Genomic DNA, 12487 nt, shown 5'->3' with positions numbered 1-12487 from the left:
AGGCACAAAAACCACGGAAATGTTCGAGCTCACTTAATACAAAGCCAAGTACACTGTCATCTTTGAAGTCACCTCCCCACTCTGGCAAATTACAGGCATTGATGTCCATAAAAATTGCAGTGTATAATAATATAACAGGTTAGTGAGAAGAGATTATATGGTAATATGAATGAATACTCATTCAACTGAGTCTCTGCACCTGCCAGGGCCCAGTCAAAATACCACTGTGGCCTTGACTGAGAGTCCAAAGGCTCAGGACTGCAAGCCTGGGTACAAGCTCCATTTTTTAATCTACAGTGTGGAAGTGAGACGTGCCCACCCACCTCCCATGGCTTGGCCTCCAAGAGAGAAAAGATGTGAGATCACTTTTACGTATCTATATACTTTTAATTTTTTCAGGTTTACTGAGATACACTTGACCTACAACAATAGGTAAATTTAAGGTATACAATATGTTGATTTGATACAAGATCACTTTTTTTTTTTTTTCTGGCCACACGAGGTGGCTTGTGAGATCCTAGTTCTTTAACCAGGGATCAAACTTGGGCCCTCAGCAGTGGAAATGCAGAGTCCTAACCACTGGACCACCAGGCAATTCCCCAAATGAGATCACTTTTAAAAGAGCAAATTGCTGCATATACAAGACATTCATTATTTGACAAAGACCCTCATTCCCCAGTGCTCTCTGCTCTTCTTCCCCACTTCTCTCTGCTTGGGAGATTTAAGACTGGAATCAACAGGCCACGTTAAGAAATGCTATTCTTATGAGTTGTTTTACCTCTTACTTGCTTTTTCTTCTTCTTTTCTACCTTTATAAAAAGGATGCTTGCTATATAGCTGGACCAGGTACAAATAATATAAACTTCACAACATCAACTACCATGAGTGCTTTAAAAGTATATGCTATTATATTAGGTTATTCTTATTGAAGTTAATATGTAGAAGCCATAAATAATTAATAATGTACACAAAGATTTAGCCACCAAAACACGGTTTATAATAGCAAAAGGTTAGAAAGAAGCTAAATGTCTCATAATAGAAAACTGATTGACTCCATATACTGGCACATGAGCAGAGTCAACAGTGTGGAAGGTTCTTTCCAAGATAAATGCTAGGTAGAAAAAGCAGATTGAGACACAAACCACAGAGTAATTTCTTTTTTTTTTCCAATTAAGAATATGTATGCATAGAACAAAGTCTGGAATGACATATATCAAAATGTTAAGTGTGGTCCTCACTAGGTGGCAGTCTCTGTGATCTTCAACAGTATTTTTAAAAATGTCTAAAATAAATAAATATATGTTACTTATATGTTACAGAATTCAATAACATTAAAACCAACCTGTTGGAGAACAAAGGAAAATGTACCCATTTAATGGGAACATTAATGTATATGGGTTATTTTATTATTCAGTGATATTTTATAACACTATACATCTTATTTATGGATAACATAATAAGACTGCTTTCTCATCAATTCTTTTTGTATGTTTATGAGTTTTTTTAAAGAACTGAATATCAAATATTAATGATTTACTATTAAAAAGGAAATACATTTCCTGGGTTACACTCAAGAGTCTGGTGATTAGGAGTTGTATCTGAAAGAGTACATCATCCATTATTAGATATTATTAAGCACTGTAATCTATAGAGAGGGGATGGAGAGTTTAGCCTTAAGTTTTTTTAGGAAAAATAAATGCAAATCGGTGCACATCACAAGGTAAGGAGGATCAATAAAATGGCTAAGTAAAAAGCTAAGCATTCTATTTGCTCTACAGTGGGTTTCTATTCACTCAGAACTGTGGGAACTGCTGGATAAACATGGCAGCCTGAGCACAGTGGACTTGGCTCAGTTGTTTCATTTCCTCTTCTGCCCTTAATCGCATCAAATTCACACACATGTACATGTGTACTCACATGTACTTTTGACACAGTAGATGTTCAATAAATACTCATTGAATGAAGGAGTGAACAAAATGAACCCACACTATCCTAACCCTTTCTCCTGTGGGCAAGGCATGTCTTAGCTACACAGCTGGCCAGAAGAGGGGTGGAGTCTGTGGCTATGGCACAGAAAAGTATGTTTCAGCAGAGCAGAAGAGGAGCGCACTGGTAACTCTGCTTCATTAGCACAGCATTCTAGCAAAATGAGCTAAAGACCATAATTCCAAGTATAATATATGCCTCATGAAGATATGAACAGACACTTGCCCTTAGCGAACCAAGTGCATTTTAAGTTACAATTCATATTATGCTGCTGCTGCTGCTGCTAAGTCGGTTAGGTCATGTCCGACTCTGTGCAACCCTATAGACGACAGCCCAACAGGCTCCCTCATCCCTGGGATTCTCCAGGCAAGAACATTGCAGTGGGTTGCCATTTCCTTCTCCAATGCATGAAAGTAAAAAGTGAAAGTGAAGTCACTCAGTCGTGTCTGACTCTTAGCGACCCCATGGACTGCAGCCTACCAGGCTCCTCCATCCATGGGATTTTCCAGGCAAGAGTACTGGAGTGGGTTGCCATTGCCTTTTCCGCATATTATGTTGATACTACACAAAAGTTTCACACAAATATTCTTTTAAGGACAAAAATGTCTAGACTTGGAAGTCAAAGGTGACATAACATTAAAGTTTAATTTCCTCAACTTCTTTTTTTCAAAATCAAAAACAATATATTTATTATGAGATGCCCTGAAAACTAACAGAGGGGAAATATTCTCTAAATTTTTAGTCAATATGATTTATAGACACTTTGGTCAATAAGATTTATAGTGCAACTCATCCATAAATATTTAAGAACCGAAATACTACTTTATGAACTAGGTCCAGTGATACTGTAACATACTGTTTGGGTTAATCTGCACTTGTCTCAATATTGCTAATGGTTTGAATGCAGCTTACAAACGTGATGCAGATAGATGAATCCTAATAAAGGTGCTAAGTAAAAGCCTGTAATTACAGGCTCCATAACACAGGGTATTTCTAGTGTTGTTTCTAATGTGTCAGCTGACACTGACCAAGAGCCTCACATCTGTTAATCACTGTGCTACAAAGAGAGAAGCCACAGAGACCCTGTCCTCCCCTCTTCCTTCTCACCTGGTGTTACCTGTTCCCTCTCCTATATAAAAACTACTTGAGTTCATGCTCTCTCCTTGACTGCAAGCTTCTGGGGGGGCAGGTGACATCTTACTTCTTTCCCTATTTGGCCTGCTGCTTTGCACTCAGAAGACATTTGATGATAACTTGTGGGACTGAAATTCCAAAACAGCCTTTCTCTGAATTACTTGACTGCCATTGTCATGGCACTCTTTACAAAAGACATGAATTGCAGTACTCACTGGAATTCGGTTTCGGGATCGAAAAGTTGCAACTCTCCTAAGATCTTCATCAGAGGCACGATACGGAACCACCAAGAGAGCTGGGTAAGTGTCACACAGTTTGTAGCACTTATTAATAAAAGTGATTCTCCAATGGTGATTGGGCAAGCCCTGCAGGAGAAAAGGAAGTTCATGTCAACACGGAGGACTCCTCTCTGGATCTGGCCATCGCTGGGTCTCCTTTCTCCTTTCGAGCAGAAGGCAAACGTGCGTCTGACAGCAGAGTGATAACACTCTACTGATTCCCAATAAGGGAACCAGATCGGTAATCCAGACAACAGAACACAAGACAAAACACAGGTGGGCTCCAAAATTCTAAACTGTCATGGATAATGCAAATTCTGTTCAACTTGAGATCTTCCTTCATTTCATGCCAAACTCTTCTCTACTTCTTGTACGGAGAAACTCAAGCTCCCCCCCACTCACTCACACACCTTAAAGAAAAGTACATTGTGTAATCTTCATGTGTGTCTAACTGAGGGTAGAAAAGCTATCAGGCAACTTCTACCCCCTACTCAAAACAGGAAGAATACTTCAACCTGCTCCAAAGTAGAAAGAAGCTAAGCTTGTAAAGAAATTCACACTGTATGTCATTGTCAATGTATGGCAAAAACCACTACAAGGTTGTAAAGTAATTAGCCTCAAATTAAAATTAATTAAAAAAATAAATTCATAGAAGGGAAGTAAGGAAAACCCCTCTGTGGAGGCTCATTTTTTGGGGATGGGTGATTGCCCTATGGCTTGTGTGACAAAGAGAGTCATCTGCATTTGAGGCGGCCTGCTAGTGTGACAGGGACACACGGAAGACATCTTCCATCCTACCGCCTACTCACAAAATTGGATCTAGTGGGGACAAGGTCCAGAGGTGCTGGAATAACTCCCTCCCCACACTCACAAATACAGAAGTACACACACAAAAGTGAGCCATGTGGGTGCTTGTTTTGGGAACAAGCATTGTACCTTGTCTTTAGGTCTGGCCCCATAGAGTCCAGACCAAGCAGATGAGTCTGAAGTCAAGTCCAATTAGAGAGTTACAAGTCCCATCAGAAAGGTATAAGAAAAAAAGATGGAATATAATGGCAGTCTAGAACAAAATACCTTCAACAGTTCATATATGCATGCAAGCTTAAAAACAGGAATTGTTTTGCTTCAAGCTAGAAGCTTTGACCTATAAAATAAGTCTTAATACTGTCAATAATACTCCAAAATTAAGGTGCAAATAGTTTAATGCATAACACTACAGAGGTCTCCAAAACATGCAAGATGTTTCAATGGTCCTTCTTCTGCCTCCATATATAACCCAGAAGACAGGTTACTAATGAGAGGTATACACAGCCTTTGAAAATGAAATAGTCTAAAGCTAGCAACAGGGCATACTACTTCATATATGTGCTCCAGAGATAAATTTCCACACCTGCATGTCTGATCAAGACTAAACAGGGAACTCAGCCAAGAGGCCTCGTAGTGGAAGTGGTGGCTTAAAGGTTCTCAAGTCTAATGTTTTGTGATTTGACTTTATACTCACTGGGCTTGATTTGATTCTCAAACCTAATTTGACAAAACTTCCCAATTATTTTATAAGCGTTATAGAATGCGATTTAGGAAAAATCTCATCACAAAACTCCTAGCTGTCCCATGATTTAGTTATAGCAGAGGTCAAAGTGCAGCTCTTATTCCATAAAAGGCATGGGAATCTTCTTAAAAATGCCAGGAGACCTTCACCTCTGAACAGCAACAATACTCAAAGCCTCCTACTTTATTGTTGCAAATAAACACGCACATGGGTAAAGTTTACTAAGAGAGCAGTAACGGCAATTCTCATACACAGTCATCAAAGCTTGCCTGGAAAAGTCATCATTACAGTTCTAATTTATTTGAATCTCTAAGCCAAAATGAATATAACTGAAAGCTAACTGCCAGTAATAGTTAAGCTCCCAAACACATAAATACATTGTGACATCAATTCCTGAGTAGTAAGATATAGAAGCTTGGCTTTTCTAGACTCTGAGTATTTGATTCATTTCATGGACAACATATAATGGATGTTCTTCGTGTAGTGGGAAGAAAACGAACTTAGCCATGCAACTGTCAATGCAGCTTCAACATGGCCCTGTAAGAGCTTGTAGGCTTCACAGTACTAGACAGACAGAAGCCGCCATGTTATACTACTGCTAGGAAAAAAGTATTTAGCAAGGGTGTTGCTGCTGCTGCTGCTGCTAAGTCACTTCAGTCGTGTCCGACTCTGTGTGACCCCATAGACAGCAGCCCACCAGGCTCCCCCGTCCCTGGGATTCTCCAGGCAAGAACACTGGAGTGGGTTGTCATTTCCTTCTCCAATGCATGAAAGTGAAAAGTGAAAGTGAAGTCACTCAGTCGTGTCCGACTCTTAGTGACCCCATGGACTGCGGCCCATCAGGCTCCTCCATCCATGGGATTTTCCAGGCAAGAGTGCTGGAGTGGGGTGCCATTGCCTTCTCCGAGCAAGGGTGTTACTGATTCTCAAAGAGCATGACCAAAGGCATATATCCTCAGCAGGCACATTTGAGATTCTTCGTGTGGTACAGTATCTACTGACTTACCTGCCTTCTGTATTCTTCAACTGGATTATAAACGGTCCATCCATCCACGTTAAACTTTTCTTCATTCAAAAATGCAAATATCGGCTAGAAAAGGCAAAAAAAAAAAAAAAAAAAAACCAGAATGTCAACTTCATTGTAAAGGAATTAATACTCTACTAATACCACGACCTTAGATTTTTATTTTATTTTTTACCAGATTTGCCTACAATGAAATAACAACCTAATACTTTTTCTTCTTCATTTTTTTAAACATTTACTTATTTTAATTGGAGGATAATTACTTTACGATATTGTGATGGTTTTTGCCATACATCAATATGAATTGCCCATTAAGCCAGAAATAACAGTGGCAAATTCATGCTAGACTTATGCTACCCTCTATCTTGATTAACCATTACTTTTGAGACCGCAGTTTTCTATGACTAAAACATGACTTTTTTCTTTTTTAAGTTTTTTTTTGTAAATTAATTTATTTCTTTTAATTGGAGGCTAATTACTTTACAATAAACATGACTTTTGGTGGTTTGTTTTCAAAGTGCTGTTGCATAAAAATCAGACTTCCAGACCCAAAAATGCCCATCAATTTTAAGCAGTATTAGCAATCAGTCAGGTAAAAGACACTTTAAAAAAAAGAAAGAAAAAGAAAATCCAGCAATGATTAGTAAACAGTGCCACTGTCTCAAGAGACCAGTGATGCATTAATCTATTTAAAAAGAGACAGAACATTAGGAAAATTCTTAAAAGAAAGAGACAACATTAGGAAAATTCTTAATTAACTTCTCTGTGAGTTCTGAATCAATGCCCTGATCTCTGAAACGACACTCATCTCTTCTCTATGCTCATTCTCAAGGTGACATTAAGGAATTTCATGGCTTCAAATACCATCCATACCCTGGTGATTCCTAAATATCTATCACTCTGCAGCCCCACTGTGATCTTCAGACTTGGCCACACAAGTGACTGCACCACAGCTAGAGGACTGGGATGTTCACAACTCCCACCCAATCCTGCTCCTCCCAGTCTCCCCATTTCAGCAGATGCCAGCCCCATCCTGTGCACCTTGGCTTATCCTTATCACTTCACTGCTAGCACCCTGGTTTAAGGCTCTGCCACTTCCACTTGCATTATTATAATAACGCCTCCTAACTCTGCTTTCGTCTTTACACCTAAAGGCAGAGTAGTAGTGGAACAACCTAAGTCAGCTCAAATCCTTCCCCTGCCCCCAAATCCTCCTGTGGGAGCTTTTCATCTCACTTTGGGTAAAAGTGGAAGTACTTGCAATGCCCCTGTGGCCTTCGCCATCTGGCCACGTCTCCCACGATGTCTCTGCTCCTCTGCTTCGTCAGTCTGCTCCAGCCATGCTGGCTTTTAGTGCTGCTCCCCAAGAGCACTAACCACACACCAATCTCAGGGCCTTTGTACCTGCTGTTTCAGTTGTCTGGAATCCTTGCCTTCATGGTTTCCTCCCTTATTTATTTCACATCTCTGCTCAAATGTAACCCTAATCAACGAGCCTTTCTCTAACACCCTACAGAAAAACAACACACACCCTCCATCAACAGCACCCCTCATCCTCCTTCCCATTTTATTTCCATCACTTGTGACCATTTGACATGTATTTACTTGTTTGTTACTGCGGGACCCCTACCGTCCTCTAGACCATGGGCTCCATGAAGGCAGACACTTGCTTTCTTCCCATCCTCAATCCCCAGTAACTGAACAGTATCTGGCCCACAAAGGTGGAATACGTATTTCTTGATCAAATGAAGATGGAGAGCTTTACACAGCCCCTGCACAAGCACTTTCTCTGGGGGCACTTTTCCTCTAAGTCTCTTCCTTCCATCCATCAGCCTAAGGCCTCAGGTGCCCCTGACCCCGTTATAGAGAATTATAGAGAATTTCTGGAAAATCATCACTTAGCAGCATTGGTTTTCTGTATTTAAGTGGCAAGAGGTTTAAGGTGAAAGCAGATCAGGACCATGATCTCCAGAAGATCTTCTTGAACTTTCCAAAGCATGTGGCCCCCTCAGCAGGTCTCAACTCTGCACTAGGCCCCAGTGCTGTCTATTAGCAATGACACTGATCTAGCTGTACGATTATTGAGGCTTTAGGCTGATAGTGAATCCACAGCAATACCTGATTATTCAGTACCCTTGGGGAAAACAAGTGATTTCTGTTAACTGAAGTTTAACTCGAAGACAGAGGGACCTTTGGTGAGACGAGCACTAAAATGCATAGCACACGTCTTTATCCATACACGGCATCTACAGAAGATGCCCAAGCATCCTTTTGGTGACATCATCTGAGCACCAGATACTGCACCTGTCAGGACCTTGCCTGGGTAAATACTCAAGACTGCTGAACCTTGTGCCAGTGGGGTGCATGTAGATGACATGAGGCTGTACTGTCACTCGCTTTAGAAGAAAACCTAGAATCTGCTTTCTTAAGTTCCTAATTTCAACATGGTTTTTGTTCATTTTTTTCCTGGTTTTTAGTTATTTGCATTTTTCCAATGAAGCTTAAGCAAATATGGTGGCCATTCAAGAAGAATAAAATTACTTACTCAAAAAGGCCAGATTAAGCTTTCTCTCCAGAAAAATCATGTGTATTAATGCCAAGAGTGTCCTCTGACTTGCCAGCAGCATTTTCAATGTAACTTACTACTTCTCAACCACTAAAAATAAACCAACTCTTTCTTTGCTTCCAATATCCTCTTGCATCCTATATTAAAATTACTGATAAGTGTAAGGTAAGTATACAAAATTGTTATCATCAGAAGCTATTTCCATAGTTTCTTTTATAAGTCATATAAGAGAACTGTCTGTATCATATGGGAATGATACAGTGTCCTCAAGGTAGCACAACCTATCAGGTGGCCTTTCTCACGAAATAGCTCTAGAATAACACATCACACTCTGAGTGATGTCTAGATGTACAGGATGAGTCCATGACTGGCATCCTTGACTCAGGAAACGTGCCTATGGGAACTCTGTGATGACACTTGATGCTAAGAGCCACACTTGGACCTCAAACATTTCAGGCAAGTTTATGAATCAAATAACAGCCAGATATTTCTTGCCATGAAATACAAAGCAAAACATCTAACACTGAACTGGAGCTTAAGGTGGAAAAGAACAGATGTTCAAGCCAATATTTTAACTATCCAAATAAATTAGCTTACAATTACAAGAAAATACTTTTTCAAAGTATAACTTGCTAGTTTAAATAGGAAAATACAATGTGAACACTGAGCTGTCACTAACTCTTTGGCTTTACTGAAGTAAGCATTCTATAAGAAGCAACACTGACATTTTCTAAAGTTGAATGTACAGGAATTACTTCCCAGATATTTTAATTTCTACCCTTTTCCCCCATTAAAGATTAAGATAAGAGAACAAAGCAAGAGTTTAAAAACACAAGCTCTCAGTCGAGTAACATAAAGGTGGATTATTACCAAAAAACTAAGACTACTAAGCATTAAAGCAAGGACAACATCACCCATTCATCTTTACCTCATTATCAAAAAGTACAGAATTCCCGACAAGTGATTACTTGTTACAAGGCTAATTACAGCTCCTGCATGAAAATGGTAAAACCTAAAGTTAGCAGCTTACATTTCTTGAGGATTTTACCTGTTATTTATTTTCCCTTATAGACATGTAATTTTTAAGGCTTTGCATCTCTGAGAATTTGATTTGCAGGATGCCATTTTCCACAGTGATTCCTACCTACAGCCCTGGGTCAGGTGGGGACACTGTTTGGGAAACACGAGTTCCATGGCGGGAACCACTTCTAGAGACTGTCCCTCGTGGGAACGCACAGGGAGTCAGGTTCAAGGTTGGTGATGACGTGCCCTCAGTGACCCCTGTCCCTGCACCCATCTTGCTTCCCAAGAAGGATTCAATCTCAGCTCAGGGAGTGGGCAGGGGGTTCAGAGATGGGGTTGGGGTTTCCCCAATGTGCCAGGCACTGCCTGGGCCCCAGCTCACCTTGCTGAATCAAGACCCTCTGGGGGAGGGTGGTAACGCCCTGATCCTGAAGGGCCATGGATACACCAGAACACTAGGAATCTTCTTGAGGGGTCTGTGTGCTCAGCCTATTTGAGGGGCTGCTTGACTTTTTTCTTTTTTTAAGTGATTTTTGAAATAATTATAGATTGACAAGAAGTTGCAGAGAAAGGTACAGGGAAGGCCCATGTGCCCTTTACCCAGCCTTCATACATGAGCATCCTGCATAACAAGAGCCCAGTATCAAAGTTGGGCAACTGACATCAGAAAACAGACTCAAGTGCTCACCCTGGCTTCATATGAGCATGTCTTCCTTTATTCGGCTCTGTATGAATATTTGGGCATTTCACCAACTCAGATTCCTACTAGTCAAGAAATACCAGGCATGGAGACTTAAAAAAAAAAAAATCTTGTGCATTTTTTCCAGGATTAAAAATAGTACAATGTAACATTTGAAAAATGTTAAAGGACAAAGTTGAGATGAAAATCTCCAATTTCACACTAGGGAAAACAACTCTGACAAAGAGAATGTAACTTGTCTTTTTAATTTAGCTCCGTTTATCACTGTTGTGTCTTGTGGGAGCAAAAATCTGAAATGACAGCAGATTCTAGCTTTCACTTAATTAGCCATCATTTTAAAATGGCACTTATATAAAGATGCACCAACTCGCTTTAAACATCTAGATTGGATTTATTGTTATTGAGTAGATTCTATAAATATGGAGTGATTCATGAGCTTCCTTCTTTGAGGAGGGAGAACTGTGTCACTGAGTTAGGATTCCTAGATCTCACAAAGGGCCCTCACAGACAGCCAAAGCCTTGTCGCGCTGTCTCTCAGAACTGGATTTTTGAGTGTCAGATTTAGAAGAATTAAATACCACTGAAGAGGGAGACAGTTACAGAAGAAAACAATTTTCACAGTATTCAAGGAAATAAATCGATAAGCTCTGTAAGATATAATAGTGCTTTCAAATGATGCTGTCACCACACAAAGCATGGTCATCAGTGGACACGATTCACTGCATCTCTGAGACCTAGCTTTAAAAATTCAGGAAACCAGTCACTAACTCTTTTGGGATAGAATTCTGCAACGTTTGAACAAGAATCTGAGGTGTTTTTTCCTAATTTGATTTCAAAATTGAAGACATTAGCCTTTTTCAAACTTTTCATCTACCACTGAAGGGTGCAACAATGTAAAATTATCTCAAGAAACAAGACCACTTCGTATAAGAACAATAATGCTTTCATTCAAGTTAGGAGGAAAAGTCTAAAATTTTAAGGAAGAATGATAGGAGGTGCTGAAACTTGGCAAAGTTTATAATTCTAAGCAATGGCTTCATGCTTGATACAGCTTTCAGCCTTTTACTATGACTAGACATAGTAAGAATTTGTACAACTGCATCAAAAGTAATTTCATCCAAAAGTCTGATGAAAGTCTCATAGGTCAAAAAGCAACCTGTGCATGAATTACCATTGCTACTTCTGTTTGCATAAATAATTCTCCTAGTTCTACCACTATCGTTTTCCCTGGAGAAAATGGCTTTAATATTCTTGAGTCATATATTCACTTATTCAGGAAAGGACTACAAAAGTGCACTTGAAATGTCATTTCAATCATTTTAGAAAAAGAACATTACTATTTGTCAAAATCATAATCATTTAAGGCTGACATTTCTCAGGGTTCATATGTGACATCACTTTTCACTGTAATTCTCTCTCCTGATAACTTTGGCTGTCAATGAAAATGCCAATGATCAAATCCAGGTCTACCAAATAAGCCTCTCCCCAGGGAAAGCTTCAGATCTATGCAGCCACTGGCCTCCCACATACCCACACCTGGTTGTCCCCTACAACCTGTGCTCAGCACAGCCAAAACGAACTTGTCTTCTCTTCTTCATTCTGTTCCTATGTTGCCCATCTTGACCACTGGCCCCACTATCAACCCATTTATCCAGGATGGATTCATCCCTATCATCCCATTTCCCCTCGTAACTATAACTGTCAATCAACCAATTCTACTGATCTGATCTTCTTGATCTTTCTCAAATCTGTTCTCTACTATCCCTCTCCACTGTCCCATTTTAAGGACTCATTATCACATACCGAGGGGCAAATGATTCGAAATGATGTCAACATCCATCAACAGAGGATTAAATAAAGTATGAGACAGTAAACAGAGTATTAACAGAGTGAAGAAGCCCACTTGGTAGGCAGTATGTATTGGAAAATTTAGAAAGCAAGCTATGGAGGTGCATATGTAGCATGCTCCATTAGGGTCAAAGGAGGAAGGAATATAAATAATGAATTACCTGCATAGGTTACTATCACTGGGTGGACAGCAATATGCTGAGAATGTTAACTAAAGGGTGCTGGGAGGGAGATATTTTTACTATTTTTACTGCTGTAGTTAGTTCACTCTACTATAAGAAGATACCTGGCTTAGAAGAAAAACTAACTCTCACAGTTCTGGAGGCTGAGAAGTCTGAGGTCAAGGAGCCAGCGTGGTCTAATTCTGTTGAGATCCACC

The 12487-nt window shown here is 39.8% G+C and overlaps 1 protein-coding gene across 3 annotated transcripts in view; it reads right to left on the bottom strand.

Annotated features, from left to right (window-relative positions):
- The window catches only part of MTM1 (myotubularin 1), a 65504-nt gene that overhangs the window by 19963 nt on the left and 33054 nt on the right, over positions 1–12487 (bottom strand). For all 3 annotated transcript variants that reach the window (XM_068962150.1, XM_068962148.1, XM_068962149.1), the window contains 2 exons: positions 5954–6037; positions 3336–3485 (listed from right to left, as the gene is read on the bottom strand). In XM_068962150.1, the coding sequence (XP_068818251.1) occupies positions 3336–3485; positions 5954–6037 (234 nt within the window). The remainder of the gene's footprint in view (positions 1–3335; positions 3486–5953; positions 6038–12487) is intronic.

This window comes from Capricornis sumatraensis, chromosome X (assembly GCF_032405125.1).
Source record: "Capricornis sumatraensis isolate serow.1 chromosome X, serow.2, whole genome shotgun sequence".
Lineage (NCBI taxonomy): Eukaryota > Metazoa > Chordata > Mammalia > Artiodactyla > Bovidae > Capricornis > Capricornis sumatraensis.
Note: the sequence above shows the minus strand (reverse complement) of the source record. Positions and strands in the feature narration are given on the sequence as shown.